The sequence below is a fragment of the Hemitrygon akajei genome, chromosome 32 (genome assembly GCF_048418815.1).
Source record: "Hemitrygon akajei chromosome 32, sHemAka1.3, whole genome shotgun sequence".
Classification (NCBI taxonomy): Eukaryota; Metazoa; Chordata; class Chondrichthyes; order Myliobatiformes; family Dasyatidae; genus Hemitrygon; species Hemitrygon akajei.
The window spans coordinates 35783689-35801877 of NC_133155.1; the positions used below are offsets into that span (position 1 = coordinate 35783689).

The following is an 18189-nucleotide window of genomic DNA, read 5'->3' on the forward strand; positions in this document are numbered from 1 at the left end:
ATTACCCCCTCCTTTAGACATTCCGATTACCTCCTCCTTTAGAGAGTGCATTCCTATTACCCTCTCCTTTAGAGAGTGCATTCCAATTACCCCCTCCTTTAGAGAGTGTATTCCAATTACCTCCTCCATTAGAGAGTGCATTCCAATTACCCCCTCCTTTAGAGAGTGCATTCCAATTACCCCCTCCTTTAGACATTCCGATTACCTCCTCCTTTAGAGAATGCATTCCGATTACCCTCTCCTTTAGAGAGTGTATTCCGATTATCCTCTCCTTTAGAGAATGCATTCCAATTACCTCCTTCTTTAGAGAGTGCATTCCGATTACCCTCTCCTTTAGAGAGTGCATTCCAATTACCCCCTCCTTTAGACATTCCGATTACCTCCTCCTTTAGAGAGTGCATTCCTATTACCCTCTCCTTTAGAGAATGCATTCCGATTACCCTCTCCTTTAGAGAGTGTATTCCGATTATCCTCTCCTTTAGAGAATGCATTCCAATTACCTCCTTCTTTAGAGAGTGCATTCCGATTACCCTCTCCTTTAGAGAGTGCATTCCAATTACCCCCTCCTTTAGACATTCCGATTACCTCCTCCTTTAGAGAGTGCATTCCTATTACCCTCTCCTTTAGAGAATGCATTCCGATTACCCTCTCCTTTAGAGAGTGTATTCCGATTATCCTCTCCTTTAGAGAATGCATTCCAATTACCTCCTTCTTTAGAGAGTGCATTCCGATTACCCTCTCCTTTAGAGAGTGCATTCCGATTACCCCCTCCTTTAGAGAGTGCATTCCGATTACCTCCTTCTTTAGAGAGTGCATTCCGATTACCCTCTCCTTTAGAGAGTGCATTCCGATTACCCTCTCCTTTAGAGAGTGCATTCCGATTACCCTCTCCTTTAGAGAGTGTATTCCGATTACCTCCTTCTTTAGAGAGTGCATTCCTATTACCCTCTCCTTTAGAGAGTGCATTCCGATTACCCTCTCCTTTAGAGAGTGCATTCTAATTACCCTCTCCTTTAGAGAATGCATTCTGATTACCCTCTCCTTTAGAGAGTGCATTCTAATTACCCCCTCATTTAGAGAGTGCATTCTAATTACCCTCTCCTTTAGAGAGTGTATTCCTATTACCCTCTCCTTTAGAGCGTGCATTCCGATTACCCTCTCCTTTAGAGAATGCATTCCGATTACCCTCTCCTTTAGAGAATGCATTCCGATTACCCTCTCCTTTAGAGAGTGCATTCCGATTACCCTCTCCTTTAGAGAGTGCATTCCGATTACCCTCTCCTTTAGAGAGTGCATTCCGATTACCCTCTCCTTTAGAGAGTGCATTCCGATTACCCCCTCCTTTAGAGAGTGCATTCCGATTACCCCCTCCTTTAGAGAGTGCATTCCGATTACCCCCTCCTTTAGAGAGTGCATTCCGATTACCCTCTCCTTTAGAGAGTGCATTCCGATTACCCCCTCCTTTAGAGAATGCATTCCGATTATCCTCTCCTTTAGAGAGTGCATTCTAATTACCCTCTCCTTTAGAGAGTGTATTCCTATTACCCTCTCCTTTAGAGAATGCATTCCGATTATCCTCTCCTTTAGAGAATGCATTCCAATTACCCTCTCCTTTAGAGAATGCATTCCTATTACTCTCTCCTTTAGAGAGTGCATTTCAGTTTATCATCTCCTTTAAAGTGTTCACTCTGATTACCCTCCTTTAGAGAGTGATCAATTATGCTCTCCTTTAGAGTTTTCATACCATTTTACAGTAACTGTCACCAAGGGCACAACACAAGAAACTGGCCCTTCTGCCCATTGAGTCTGTACATTATACTAGTTCACACTAATCCATAATCTCCCACTTACCCACTTTATCTGGCTACCCTTTAATCACTTTTGACTTCTCATCCTCGTTTCTGCCTCTGAAACTCTTCTCAGTGTTTTTTAACAGCAAGAGTTCTGGATTTTCATTTTGAGCAACAATCCGATCTTCTCCTGTCTGCTTGCCCGGCCATTGAATCATTTCAGGGAAGGGGTCAGCAGTTCCCCTAGTGCTTTCACCCTGCCCAGAACCATGATGCTGGGCATTGACTGCTGTGAGTTATTAATGTTTTCTACGTTCTTGCTGCTCCCTGTGGACAAGGTGCCACCTGGTGGTGGTCTATTCCGGCTCTGTGAACCATACAACGATTACAGCACGGAAACAGGCCATCTCAGCCCTTCTAGTCCGTGCCGAACACTTACTCTCACCTAGTCCCACCGACCTGCACTCAGCCCATAACCCTCCATTCCTTTCCTGTCCATATACCTATCCAATCTTTTTTAAATGACAAAATCGAGCCTGTCTCTACCACTTCTACTGGAAGCTCATTCCACACAGCTACCACTCTCTGAGTAAAGAAGTTCCCCCTCGTGTTACCCCTAAACTTTTGCCCCTTAACTCTCAACTCATGTCCTCTCGTTTGAATCTCCCCTACTCTCAATGGAAAAAGCCTATCCACGTCAACTCTATCTATCCCCCTCATAATTTTAAATACCTCTATCAAGTCCCCCCTCAACCTTCTATGCTCCAAAGAATAAAGACCTAACTTGTTCAACCTTTCTCTGTAAGGATAAAGGGAAAGCCTTTTAGGACCGAGATGAGGAAAAACTTCTTCACACAGAGAGTGGTGAATCTGTGGAATTCTCTGCCACAGGAAACAGTTGAGGCCGGTTCATTGGCTATATTTAAGAGGAAGTTAGATATGGCCCTTGTGGCTAAAGGGATCAGGGGGTATGGAGAGAAAGCAGGTATAGGGTTCTGAGTTGGATGATCAGCCATGATCATACTGAATGGCGGTGCAGGTTCGAAGGGCCGAATGGCCTACTCCTGCACCTATTTTCTATGTTTCTATGTAACTTAGGTGCTGAACCCAGGTAACATTCTAGTAAATCTTCTCTGTACTCTCTCTATTTTGTTGACATCTTTCCTATAATTTGGTGACCAGAACTGTACACAATACTCCAAATTTGGCCTTACCAATGCCTTGTACAATTTTAACATTACATCCCAACTCCTATACTCAATGCTGTGATTTATAAAGGCCAGCATACCAAAAGCCACTAACTCTCCTGAGTTTCACCATTGCTGGGATTTCGCTCTTTAAGACAAATTCCAGCATCTTAGATCATTTTAGTTGTGTCAGAATTTGTGAAATCCCAGAGAAGGAATGGCTCAGTCTGGCTGAGTCCTGGGAGGGTGTGCTGCTGGCAGCCAGACTGCGTCCGTGGCTCAGACTCACGGCCCCAGGTTCACCTGTGAGTCTGGTGAGTCTCCTGCGTGCCCACCTCTACATTAGTGAAACCAGACACCCGACACTGATTGAGGGACGGCTTTGTTGAGCACCTCTGCAAAAGATAGGTCCTCCTGGTGGCCACCATTTGAATTTGACTTCCTATTATCATTCTGACATGTCAGTCCTCCACTGCCACGTTAAGGCTCAATTCAGGTTGGAAGAGCAACACCTCATATTCGGGTCTGTGTAACCTCCAAACTGATGCATGAACTTCGATTTCTCAAGCAATTTTTTCCTAACGTCCCCTCCACCCACTTCTCTCTTTCTCCATTTCCCATTCACACACTCTCTTCTTACCAGCCCATCTCTTCCCTTTTGTGTCCTTCTCCTACCCTTTCTTCCATCATCCACTGTCCCCTCTTATTAGGGACACACAGATAGCCGACATTGACAGGGGTACAGAGAGAGCCCATATTGACAGGGGAACAGAGAGAGCCCACATTGACAGGGGAACAGAGAGAACCCACATTGACAGGGGAACAGAGAGAGCCCATATTGACAGGGGCACAGAGAGAGCCCACATTGACAGGGGAACAGAGAGAACCCACATTGACAGGGGAACAGAGATAGCCCACATCGACAGGGGAACAGAGAGAGCCCATATTGACAGGGGTACAGAGAGAGCCCACATTGACAGGGGTACAGAGAGAGCCCACATTGACAGGGGTACAGAGAGAACCCACATTGACAGGGGAACAGAGATAGCCCACATTGACAGGGGAACAGAGAGAGCCCACATTGACAGGGGAACAGAGAGAACCCACATTGACAGGGGTACAGAGAGAACCCACATTGACAGGGGAACAGAGAGAGCCCACATTGACAGGGGTACAGAGATAGCACACATTGACAGGGGAACAGAGAGAACCCACATTGACAGGGGAACAGAGAGAACCCACATCGACAGGTGAACAGAGAGAACCCACATTGACAGGGGAACAGAGAGAGCCCACATTGACAGGGGAACAGAGAGAACCCACATTGACAGGGGTACAGAGAGAACCCACATTGACAGGGGAACAGAGAGAACCCACATCGACAGGTGAACAGAGAGAACCCACATCGACAGGTGAACAGAGAGAACCCACATTGACAGGGGAACAGAGAGAGCCCACATTGACAGGGGAACAGAGAGAACCCACATCGACAGGGGAACAGAGAGAACCCACATCGACAGGTGAACAGAGAGAACCCACATTGACAGGGGAACAGAGAGAGCCCACATTGACAGGGGAACAGAGAGAACCCACATCGACAGGGGAACAGAGAGAACCCACATTGACAGGGGTACAGAGAGAGCCCACATTGACAGGGGAACAGAGAGAACCCACATTGACAGGGGAACAGAGAGAGCCCACATTGACAGGGGAACAGAGAGAGCCCACATTGACAGGGGAACAGAGAGAACCCACATTTACAGGGGTACAGAGAGAGCCCACATTGACAGGGGAACAGAGAGAACCCACATTGACAGGGGAACAGAGAGAGCCCACATTGACAGGGGTACAGAGAGAACCCACATTGACAGGGGAACAGAGATAGCCCACATTGACAGGGGTACAGAGAGAGCCCACATTGACAGGGGAACAGAGAGAACCCATATTGACAGGGGAACAGAGAGAACCCACATTGACAGGGGAACAGAGAGAGTCCACATTGACAGGGGTACAGAGAGAGCCCACATTGACAGGGGAACAGAGAGAACCCACATTGACAGGGGTACAGAGAGAGCCCACATTGACAGGGGAACAGAGAGAACCCACATTGACAGGGGTACAGAGAGAACCCACATTGACAGGGGTACAGAGAGAGTCCACATTGACAGGGGAACAGAGAGAACCCACATTGACAGGGGTACAGAGAGAACCCACATTGACAGAGGCAGGGAGAGAGCCCACATTGACAGGGGAACAGAGAGAGCCCACATTGACAGGGGAACAGAGAGAGCCCACATTGACAGGGGTACAGAGAGAGCCCACATTGACAGGGGAACAGAGAGAACCCACATTGACAGGGGTACAGAGAGAACCCACATTGACAGGGGTACAGAGAGAGTCCACATTGACAGGGGTACAGAGAGAACCCACATTGACAGGGGAACAGAGAGAACCCACATCGACAGGGGTACAGAGAGAGTCCACATTGACAGGGGTACAGAGAGAACCCACATTGACAGGGGAACAGAGAGAACCCACATCGACAGGGGAACAGAGAGAGCCCACATCGACAGGGGAACAGAGAGAATCCACATTGACAGGGGAACAGAGAGAGCCCACATTGACAGGGGTACAGAGAGAACCCACATTGACAGGGGAACAGAGATAGCCCACATTGACAGGGGTACAGAGAGAGTCCACATTGACAGGGGTACAGAGAGAACCCATATTGACAGGGGAACAGAGAGAGCCCACATTGACAGGGGAACAGAGATAGCCCACATTGACAGGGGTACAGAGAGAGCCCACATTGACAGGGGTACAGAGAGAACCCACATTGACAGGGGTACAGAGAGAGCCCACATTGACAGGGGTACAGAGAGAGCCCACATTGACAGGGGTACAGAGAGAGCCCACATTGACAGGGGTACAGAGAGAGCCCACATTGACAGGGGTACAGAGAGAGCCCACATTGACAGGGGTACAGAGAGAACACACATTGACAGGGGTACAGAGAGAACACACATTGACAGGGGTACAGAGAGAACACACATTGACAGGGGTACAGAGAGAACACACATTGACAGGGGTACAGAGAGAACCCACATTGACAGGGGTACAGAGAGAGCCCACATTGACAGGGGTACAGAGAGAGCCCACATTGACAGGGGTACAGAGAGAACACACATTGACAGGGGAACAGAGAGAACCCACATTGACAGGGGAACAGAGAGAACCCACATTGACAGGGGAACAGAGAGAACCCACATTGACAGGGGTACAGAGAGAGCCCACATTGACAGGGGAACAGAGAGAGCCCACATTGACAGGGGAACAGAGAGAACCCACATTGACAGGGGAACAGAGATAGCCCACATTGACAGGGGTACAGAGAGAGCCCACATTGACAGGGGAACAGAGATAGCCCACATTGACAGGGGTACAGAGAGAGCCCACATTGACAGGGGAACAGAGAGAACCCACATTGACAGGGGCACAGAGAGAGCCCACATTGACAGGGGCACAGAGAGAGCCCACATTGACAGGGGAACAGAGAGAACCCACATTGACAGGGGAACAGAGATAGCCCACATTGACAGGGGTACAGAGAGAGCCCACATTGACAGGGGAACAGAGATAGCCCACATTGACAGGGGAACAGAGAGAGCCCACATTGACAGGGGAACAGAGAGAACCCACATTGACAGGGGAACAGAGAGAGCCCACATTGACAGGGGAACAGAGATAGCCCACATTGACAGGGGAACAGAGAGAGCCCACATTGACAGGGGAACAGAGATAGCCCACATTGACAGGGGTACAGAGAGAGCCCACATTGACAGGGGAACAGAGAGAGCCCACATTGACAGGGGTACAGAGATAGCCCACATTGACAGGGGTACAGAGAGAGCCCACATTGACAGGGGAACAGAGAGAGCCCACATTGACAGGGGTACAGAGATAGCCCACATTGACAGGGGTACAGAGAGAGCCCACATTGACAGGGGAACAGAGAGAACCCACATCGACAGGGGTACAGAGAGAACCCACATCGACAGGGGAACAGAGAGAACCCACATTGACAGGGGTACAGAGAGAACCCACATTGACAGGGGAACAGAGAGATCCCACATTGACAGGGGTACAGAGAGAGCCCACATCGACAGGGGTACAGAGAGAACCCACATTGACAGGGGAACAGAGAGATCCCACATTGACAGGGGAACAGAGAGAGCCCACATTGACAGGGGAACAGAGAGAGCCCATATTGACAGGGGAACAGAGAGAACCCACATTGACAGGGGTACAGAGAGAGCCCACATTGACAGGGGTACAGAGAGAGCCCACATTGACAGGGGAACAGAGAGAACCCACATTGACAGGGGAACAGAGAAAGCCCACATTGACAGGGGTACAGAGATAGCCCACATTGACAGGGGTACAGAGAGAGCCCACATTGACAGGGGTACAGAGAGATCCCACATTGACAGGGGAACAGAGAGAGCCCACATTGACAGGGGAACAGAGATAACCCACATTGACAGGGGTACAGAGATAGCCCACATTGACAGGGGTACAGAGAAAACCCACATTGACAGGGGAACAGAGAGAACCCAAATTGACAGGGGCACAGAGTAAGATTGAGTATAAGCAAGGTACATTTTGGGACTGTGATTAATTTGAGCACCTGGTGGGGAGGTTGTTCAGACTGGGGACGCAGTGAAACTGGCAGAAGCTGCAGCCTCTTGTAGTAATCTTTACTTGCTCCTGTTCCCACAGAGGCAGCCACGAAGAAGTTACGGAGCAACATCCGGAGGAGCACGGAGACGGGGATCGCTGTGGAAATGCGAAACCGTGTGACTCGGCAGGGCAGCAGAGAGTCGACGGATGGCAGCACCAACAGCAACAGCTCTGATGGCAAGTGAGTCTCTCCCGTGGCAGACAGCTCTCTCTCAGAGTCAAAGATGCCAGCTTTCAGCCAATAATTCTTCAGCAGGTTCTGTTTCTGTTTGCCGCCCGTATTATAGAGTAAGCAACACACACAAAATGCTGGTGCAACACAGCAGGCCAGGCAGCATCTATAAGGAGAAGCACTGTCGATGTTTTGGGCCGAGACCCTTTGTCAGGATACAGTGATACAGACCCTGACGAAGGGTCTCAGCCCGAAACGTCGACAGCGCTTCTCCCTATAGATGCTGCCTGGCCTGCTGTGTTCTACCAGCATTTTGTGTGTGTTGCTGTTTGAATTTCCAGCATCTGCAGATTTCCTCGTGTTTGCTCTTATAGAGTAAGCACACTGTTGTGTATGTGGCCTGGCTACACAACAATGCTATCAATTAAAACGCTGGAGACGGGAGCTGAGTTTCATGGTTCTTTACTGGCAGAGTCCAAACTTTAACACACACGTACAGATCAATACGCACCTAATAACGCATGCTCAATATGCACCTAATAGCACATTAAACGACGTGTTACTAAAACATAAAGTAGTCCCTTATTATACTGTAGGCTAGACAGTACACTCCTCCCCTTTTATTTTAATAGTGTATCAACTGTTTTTTTTACTGAGACTCTATGCTAAACCAACATATTTACCCTTAGCACACAAACGCCTACCATTTGTTTACTTAGTAATTTAATGATACTGCATCAAATTATAACAAAGTAACTAAATAATATCAAATTATAACAAGCCCTTTTTTGTTATTTTTGGTCTAAGACCCATTTATAACTCAAGTCTCTGGGCGGGTCTTCTTTGCCTCTGTCTGTCAATAACTTGTTTGTTTTAATACAGATTTCCATGTAAAAGTCATGAAAAGTTGACCTCTGAGCATAGGGAGTTAAGAAGATGTGCACCTCCAACTTGCTCAGAGTTCTAGGCAGCGGATTGCCTCTGTACAATAAAGACTCCTCTGTGCAGCTGTCCTAGATGGACACGCTTCTTTATGCTATCACTTGTCTTCCTCACCTATATCTCATTCGTTCCAACTGCGCTAATTACACAGCCGATCTTCGTATTCTCCTTAGATTCCAAATAGATAGCCGGACTTTCTCTGATCATAATGTAACTTTCCACCTTCTATTTGGCCTCATATCTTTGTGCTGGTGATTCAGCAGGAGTGCCGGGAAGATGCTCAGGAGCAGATGGAGATGCTGCTCTTTTCGGAGATTTAAGCTTATTGAGAGTTTGTAGATCTTCCATTATCCGTTCATCTGTTAACCAGTAATTTAACTGCTCAGGTGCAGGTCTTCGTCTTTTGTATGTAAGTGGAACAGGGTCATTAGGTCTCCTCCTTAGTTTCCTAGTCATTATTGGCTTCACCTCCATAGAATCTCCTGTGAGTTCCATTGTTAGCCTCTCATTCTCAATCAGCTTTTTCTTTTCTTCTAACTCAATCTTTTTATGTTCAAATTCCTCCACTGCTGCTTTCTTCTCTTTAATATAATTCCTTTCTCAGTCTCTGGCACCGGGACTAGACCATCAGCTCAGAAGGGAATGAGGGAAAAATGGAGAGCAGTTGTAATAGGGGATTCGATAGTTAGGGGGACAGATAGGAGGTTCTGTGGAAGAGAACGAGAATCCCGGTTGGTCTGTTGCCTCCCTGGTGCCAGGGTCCGTGATATCTCGGATCGAGTTCTCAGTATTCTCAAGAGGGAGGGTGAGCAGCCGGATGTCGTGGTCCATGTAGGGACTAATGACATGGGTAGGAAGGAGGAGGTCCTGCAAAGAGAATTTAGGGAGTTAGGTGCAAAGTTGAAGGACAGGACCTCCAGGGTTGCAATCTCAGGATTGCTACCCATGCCACGTGCTAGTGAGGCCAGAAATAGGAAGATAATGCAGCTAAATACGTGACTAAGGAGTTGGTGCAGGAGGGAGGGCTTCATGTTTCTGGACAATTGGGCCTTGTTCTAGGGAAGGTGGGACCTGTTCCGACAAGACGGGTTTCACCTGAACTGGAGGGGGACTAATATCCTTGTGGGAAGGTTTGCTAGTGCTGCTCCAGGGGGGTTTAAACTAGATTTGCAGAGGGAGGGGAACCAGAGTGTTAGAGCAGATAGTGAGGTGGAGGAGAATAAAGGTCATGCGAGAACTGCAAGTATAGTGGATGGAGTAAAGCCAGATCTAAGATATAAAGAGGCTTTGAGGAAAGAGAAACAGAATAAAGGGTGTAAAGGTAGTAAGGTAGAAGGGCTAAAGTGCGTGTACTTCAATGCATCAGGAACTAAGGTGATGAACTGAGAGCTTGGATAGATACTTGGAATTACGATGTAGTGGCCATTACAGAGACTTGGCTGGCACCGGGGCAGGAATGGATTCTCAATATTCCTGGATTTCAGTGCTTTAATAGGGATAGAGAGGGAGGGAAAGGGGAGGAGGGGTGGCATTACTGGTCAGGGATACTATTACAGCTGCAGAAAGGGTGGGTAATGTAGCAGGATCGTCTTTTGAGTCAGTATGGGTTGAAGTCAGGAACAGGAAGGGAGCAGTTACTCTATTGGGAGTATTCTATAGGCCCCCTGGTAGTAGCAAAGATACCGAGGAGCAGATTGGGAGGATGTTAAGGATAAATTTGTCCCGGTGAGGAAGATAAAGAATGGTAGGGTGAAGGAACCATGGGTGACAAGTGAAGTGGAAAATTAGTCAGATGGAAGAAGGCAGCATACATGAGGTTTAGGAAGCAAGGATCAGATGGGTCTATTGAGGAATATAGGGTAGTAAGAAAGGAGCTTAAGAAGGGGCTGAGAAGAGCAAGAAGGGGGCATGAGAAGGCCTTGGCGAGTAGGGTAAAGGAAAAACCCGAGGCATTCTTCAATTATGTGAAGAACAAAAGGATGACAGGAGTGAAGATAGGACCGATTAGAGATAAGGGTGGGAAGATGTGCCTGGAGGCTGTGGAAGTGAGCGAGGTCCTCAATGAATACTTCTCTTCGGTATTCACCAATGAGAGGGAACTTGATGATGGTGAGGACAAAATGAGTGAGGTTGATGTTCTGGAGCATGTTGATATTAAGGAAGAGGAGGTGTTGGAGTTGTTAAAATACATTAGGACGGATAAGTCCCCGGGGCCTGACGGAATATTCCCCAGGCTGCTCCACGAGGCAAGGGAAGAGATTGCTGAGCCTCTGGCTAGGATTTTTATGTCCTCATTGTCCACAGGAATGGTACCGGAGGATTGGAGGGAGCTGAATGTTGTCCCCTTGTTCAAAGAAAGTTAGTAGGGACAGTCCGGGTAATTATAGACCAGTGAGCCTTACGTCTGTGGTGGAAAAGCTGTTGGAAAAGATTCTTTGAGATCGGATCTATGGGCATTTAGAGAATCATGGTCTGATCAGGGACAGTCAGCATGGCTTTGTGAAGGGCAGATTGTGCCTAACAAGCCAGTTAGAGTTCTTTGAGGAGGTGACCAAGCATATAGATGAGGGTAGTGCAATGGATGTGATTTACATGGATTTTAGTAAGGCATTTGACAAGCTACCACACGGTAAGCTTATTCAGAAAGTCAGAAGGGATGGGATCCAGGGAAGTTTGGTCAGGTGGATTCAGAATTGGCTTGCCTGCAGAAGGCAGAGGGTTGTGGTGGAGGGAGTACATTCAGATTGGAGGGTTGTGACTAGTGGTGTCCCAGAAGGATTGGTTCTGGGATTTTTATTAACAACCTGGATGTGGGGGTAGAAGGGTGGGTTGGCAAGTTTGCAGATGACACAAAGGTTGATGGTGTTGTGGATAGTGTAGAGGATTGTCAAAGATTGCAGAGACATTGATAGGATGCAGGAATGGGCTGAGAAGTGGCAGATGGAGTTCAACCCGGATAAGTGTGAGGTGGTACACTTTGGAAGGACAAACTCCAAGGCAGTGTACAAAGTAAACAGTAGGATACTTGGGAGTGTGGAGGAGCAGAGCGATCTGGGGGTACGTGTGATAGATCCCTGAAAGTTGTCTCACAGGTAGATAGGGTAGTTAAGAAAGCTTATGGGGTGTTAGCTTTCATAAGTCGAGGGATAGAGTTTAAGAGTCATGAGGTAATGATGCAGCTCTGTAAAACTCTGGTTAGGCCACACTTGGAGTACTGTGTCCAGTTCTGGTCACCTCACAGTTCGGGATGTTTCTGACCCCGACTGTGCTCCAGCTTCCTTTCGGACTCGTGGCCTCGCTCTACCTCCTCCTCCTGTTCCTTGGCTCGTTCCTTGCACTCTTCCTTTGAGTGCCATTATCAATTAAAACACGGCATTCTGATATGATGTAGGTTCATTAACCTCGTGGAAGGATTGGAAAGGGTACAGAGGAGATTTACCAAGATGCTGCCTGGTTTTGAGAGATTAAGGGAGCTAGGGCTTTACTCTCTGGAGAGAAGAAGGATGAGAGGAGACATGATGGAGGTGTACAAGATATTAAGAGGAATAGACAGAGTGGACAGCCAGCGCCTCTTCCCCAGGGCACCACTGCTCAGTACAAGAGGACATGGCTTTAAGGTAAGGGGAGGGAAGTTCAAGGGGGATATTAGAGGAAGGTTTTTTTTACTCGAGAGTGGTTGGTGCGTGGAATGCACTTCCTGAGTCAATGGTGGAGGCAGATACACTAGTGAAATTTAAGAGACTACTAGACAGGTATATGGAGGAATTTAATGTGGAGGGTTATATGGGGGTCAGGGTTTAAGGGTTGGCACAACATTGTGGGCCGATGGGCCTGTACTGTTCTGTATTGTTCTTTCCACCTGTTCTGTCTCCAGTTGCAGAAAAAGCTCTGCATTTCGTATTCCTTCCTTGTATTGTTGATCTAATTTCTTCATCCTTTTCTGATACTCCTGCAAAGTGCCTTGCTGTAAGTGCTGTAGCTGTCTTTTGAGAGATATCAATTTCTCCTGGTACATCTGCTCTTTTACTTCCAGGTATCCTTCATCATCCTGCTTCTTGGCAATATCTGTCTCACTTGCATCCTCTGTATCTTCATCTGACTCACTGCCATGGATACTGCGTTCATCCTCATCGTCAACGCTGTCTAGCCCCTCCTTGTCATTGTAATAGCCGACAGTGGGTGAGAGGAGAGCTGAATGTACGCTCTGCCTCCTCCTCCTGCTCCTTGGCTCGTTCCTTGCACTCTTCCTCTGAGTGTCATTATCAATTAAAACACGGCGTTCTGATACGATGTAGGTTCATTAACCTCCTCGCACACTGTTGTTTATGTGGCCTGGCTACACAACAATGCTATTAATAAGAACGCTGGAGACGGGAGCTGAGTTTCATGGTTCTTTACTGGCAGAGTCCGAACTTTAACACACACGTACAGATCAATTCGTGATAACAACACATGCTCAATATGCGCCTAATGGCACATTCAACGATGTGTTACTAAAACATAAAGTAGTCCCTTATATACGGTGGGCTATACGGTATACACACAAACTGGCCCTTCAGCCTACCGTCTGTACAGACCATCGTACCTACCTACCCTAATCCCACTTATCAACAGTTGGTCCACCACTTTCTTTACCTTGGTGATTCGGGAGTGTATTTGGATGCTGATGTTGTGAGGGTCACTGCCTCCATTACCCTCTCAGGCAGTGTGTTGAGGTTGCTAACACATTCTCTGGATGATAAAAATTCACCCACAATTCATTTACCAGAAACCTATGCCTTCTTGTTTTAGAGATGTCTGCTATGGGGGGGGGGGGGGGGGGGAAAGATTCCTACTGAACACATAATTATTTTGTACATCTCTGCCAGGTCCCCACTTATCTTCCTGTACTCTCAGCAGAGGCAAGAGTTGGCGGTGTGTCTACATGGTCCTATCATCAACCATACCTTCTCCTCATTCCGCGCTTATACCCTCCCTCCTGAGGCCCTCTCCCCTGTGACCATAGGAGGTACAACGCCTGTCTCTCCCTCACCACCACTGTCCAGGGCCCTACAGGATGGGGAAGTCATTCACATGCGTGTGCTCCTGTGTTTCCATTGTGTCTGATATCTGTTACCTCCTCCACCTTGCTGAGACCAGAGCAGGTTAGGACACTGCTTTGTGGAAAATCTTTCCTCTGGTAAACTGCTTCCCCACTGTCTCTTTACTCTCTCTTCGTGAACAACCCAGCCCAACCCTTTCCCCTCCCCTATCCCACTCCCTCCATCTGCCCATCACCTGCCAACTCCTCCTCTTTTGTCCATACTCCCTATCAGATTGCATCTTCGTCCCTTTGTCACTTCCACCCATCAGCCCTCCCAATTTTGAGCACTATTCCCACTCTCCACTTCCCTTGTCTGCATTTCACCATTCCCTCCCCGCCTGCCTGGATCCACCGATCACCTGCCAGCTCTTGCTCCATCACTACCCCTCAGCCCTGTCTCCATCTTGCAGTCCAGGTGACAGGTTCAACTGTCCAGATGCTGCCTGAACCCGCTGAGCTTCCCCCAGCGTATTGTTGCCCCAGAGTCCAGCATCTGATGTCTCTTGTGTCTCCGGTCAGCAGTGGAGGTGTGCCGGATCATCCATTCACTTCGTCCTGTTACTGCCCTCCACTCTGGCTCTCTTAGCCAGGTTGTAGCAGCCAGCTGGCAGTCACATAAAATATTGGAAGTATTATTTGCAAAGTCACAATATTAAACCTGCAAAGACATTGGTGGATTGATTCAGTGAGTCAGACCGTGATCCAGACATCCTCCCCTCACTGGTTTGCACAACGTTCCCTGCTGCCACCTTCCTATCCCTACCCACGTATGATCAAATGAGAGGGTGTGAAACAGTATCAAAATGGATAGTTATAACTACAAAAAAAGCTGAGCAACTTTATTTGGATCCACTTAACACAAAATGGACAGTGAAAGACAGGTGGCTGATGGCATTCGGAGTCATCTTCACGTTTATGATCACTGATATATAAAGTTTATTATTGTGGCAGCAGTACAGTAGGAGACGTAAAATTACTATACATTCAGTGGCCAGTTTATTAGGTATGTGCTGTACGTTCATCTGAGTGCATTTTCATAGTCTTCTACTGTTGTAGCCCATCCACTTCAAGGTTTGATGTGTTGAGCATTCAGAGATGCTCTTCTGCACACCACTGCAGTGTTATTTGAGTTACTGTCACCTTCCTGTCAGCTTGACCCAGTCTGGCCATTCTCCTCTGGCCTCTCATTATCAAAGCGTTTTCAGCCACAGAATTGCTGCTCGCTGGATATTTTTTCTGCACCATACTCTTTAAACTCTGGAGACTGTTGTATGTGAAAGTCCCAGGAGATCAGCAGTTTCTGAGATAATAGACAATAGGTGCAGGAGTAGGCCATTCGGCCCTTCTAGCCAGCACCGCCATTCACCGTGATCATGGCTGATCATACACAATCAGTACCCCCTCAGATACTCAGGCCACCCTGTCTGGCACCAATAATCATTCCATGATCAAAGGCACTTCTTCCCAATTCTGATGTTTGGTCTGAACAACAACTGAAACTCTCGACCGTGTCTGCATGCTCTTATGCACTGTGTTGCTGATTAGATATTTGCATGAACGAGCAGGCGCACCCAGTAAAATGGCCAGTGAGTGCAGGTAGATAATGTGGAAGAGGAATAGTGAGTAGTGTGTATGAACCGTTCAGAAATCTGATGGCAGTGTGGGAAAAAACTGTCCCTAAAATGTTCAGTGTGGGGATTCGAGCTCCTCTTCCTCCTCTCTGAAGGTAGTCCTGAGGAGAGGGCATGTTGCAGATGGTGAGAACCCTTCCTGAGAGACTGCCTTTTGAAGATGTTCTGGATGGTGGGGACGGTCGTGCCTGTTTCTATAGCCCTTTGCAGCCTCTCTCAGTCAAACACATGAAAGGTGGTGATGCAAGAATGAAATTATGACATTATAGCCATTACTGAAACTTGGCTACAGTGGGGTCAGGACTGGCAGCTCAATGTTCCAGGGTTCCGATGTTTCAGACGTGATAGAAGCGGAGGGATGAAGGGTGGGGGGTGGCTTTGCTAGTCAGGAAAAATATTACAGCAGTGCTTCGGCAGGACAGATTAGAGGGCTTGTCTACTGAGGCAAGCTCAGTATGGGTGGAGCTGAGAAACAGGAAAGGTATGACCACATTAATAGGGTTGTATTATAGAACAATAGCATAATTGATAAAAAAAACAGACCATGGGCACAGTAAAAATAGTCCAAAGATGTTAAAAGACCATAAGTTCAAAAGAAACCACCACACAGTTTCCACAAGTCCTCAGGGTCCTGATTGACTCGTCATCCCACGCAAGCCGCAGAAGGGAATAACCCCGCTATGGACTTCCATGGCGCCGCCCGACTCAGCCTCGCAGACGCAGCACACAATGAAAGCTCCGTCGAACCCAGCCTCACAGACACAGATCCTTTCTCATTTCTTCAAATTTGGCCTTTTTCCAGTTTAGAACTTCAATCCAAGGACCAGATCTATCTTTATCCATGATCAAGTTGAAACTAATGGCATTATGATCACTGGAACCAAAGTGTTACCCTACACACCACTTCCGTCACCCGTCCTAACTCATTTCCTAACAGGAGATCTAATATTTCATCCTCCCTAGTTGGTACATCTATATATTGATTTAGAAAACTTTCCTGAACACATTTTACAAACTCTAACCCATCTAGACCTTTAACAGTATGGGAGTCCCAATCAATGTGTGGAAAATCCCCTACAATCACAATTTTCTGTTTCCTGCAGTTGTCTGTTATCTTTCTGCAGATTTGCTCTGTCCACATCTGGATTTTGTTTAGATCTAACTGTATTAATTCTGCTGCCTGATGTTTATCAGCCAGTCCCCCTAATTTTCATCAGCAAAGTTTAGTAGTTTATTTGTTATGTGCTTATCTAAATCATTAATGTCAGTTAGAAACAGCAGTGGCCCCAAAACTGATCCCTGTGGAACCCCATTTTTAACATTTTCTAGGTGTGAAAATAATCCTCTGACATAACTCATTGTTTTCTGTTTTTGAGCCAATTCCATACCTTACTCTGAATCCCTACCTCCTGTAATGTGATTATTAACGTCTCATGGGGTACCTTGTCAAAAGGCTTTTGAAAATCCAAGTAAATTATATCAGTAGTTATCATATATTTTAGTTGCCTCTTCATAAATCCCAATATATTAGTAAACATGATTTCCCCTTTCTGAACCCATGCTGGCTTTCTGCTAACATGCCTGTTCCGATCAGCAGTTTTTTCATCTCAATCTTTATTAATATTTCCATTATCTTACCTACGATACACATTAGCTTACTGGTCTATAGTTCCCAGGATCAGTGCAGTCACCCTTGTTATATACCGGGACACGGTTGGCCCATTTCCAATCTTCACTAACTTTTGAAAAATACATGTTAGGGGTTTGTATGCATAATCACAGAGCTCTTTAAGTACCCTTGGATATACAATATGTGTCTGATTTTGGAGATTTATTAACTTTCAGCCTTTTTAGCTGAAGGGCCACCTTTCTAAGATCTCTAAGTCACTCAAAGGAACCTTATTTTCCTCTGGATTTACTGGCATATTGCTAACATCTTTGCTGATGAATAGTTTAGTAAAGTATGAGTTAAGAGTATCCACGATGTCCATCTCTGCGAAGGATATGTTGCGAAGTCACAACATATACAACGTGACCTCTCAGTAACCTCCAGGTAAACTCTTATTAAATCCTCAGTAAATAGAAATTTCACAGTAAGCTTCTGTTAAATATTCAGTCATCTATCTGTTAGCTCACAGCAAGCACACAATAAATTCTCAATAACTTTGTGGTAAATTCTTAAAATTCTCAGTAAACCCTGCTGAACTTGAGGTAACCCCAGCTGAATTCTAAGTAAACTGACAAGAGATCAGTAAGCAAATATATGTACAGTATAGCAGAGGTAATCTTCAACATAAGATTACAGAACACAGGAATGGAATGGAATATATAAAATTTGAAGGGAGTTTTCATCCCTCAGAGCTGTGTACAGTGAGATTCCACAGGGATCGGTACAGGGGTCCGTGTACAGTGAGATTCCACAGGGATCGGTACAGGGGTCCGTGTACAGTGAGATTCCACAGGGATCGGTACAGGGGTCCGTGTACAGTGACATTCCACAGGGATAGGTACAGGGGTCCGCGTACAGTGACATTCCACAGGGATCGGTACAGGGGTCCGCGTACAGTGACATTCCACAGGGATCGGTACAGGGGTCCGCGTACAGTGACATTCCACAGGGATCGGTACAGGGGTCCGCGTACAG

The 18189-nt window shown here is 47.0% G+C and overlaps 1 protein-coding gene across 8 annotated transcripts in view; it reads left to right on the top strand.

Annotated features, from left to right (window-relative positions):
• The window catches only part of LOC140719810 (regulating synaptic membrane exocytosis protein 3-like), a 387400-nt gene that overhangs the window by 248972 nt on the left and 120239 nt on the right, over positions 1–18189 (top strand). For all 8 annotated transcript variants that reach the window (XR_012097009.1, XM_073034710.1, XM_073034709.1 and 5 more), the window contains exon 4: positions 7757–7898. Coding sequence is in view for 7 of the 8 variants with exons in the window: in XM_073034710.1 (XP_072890811.1) it covers positions 7757–7898 (142 nt within the window). In the remaining variant the exon portion in view is untranslated. The remainder of the gene's footprint in view (positions 1–7756; positions 7899–18189) is intronic.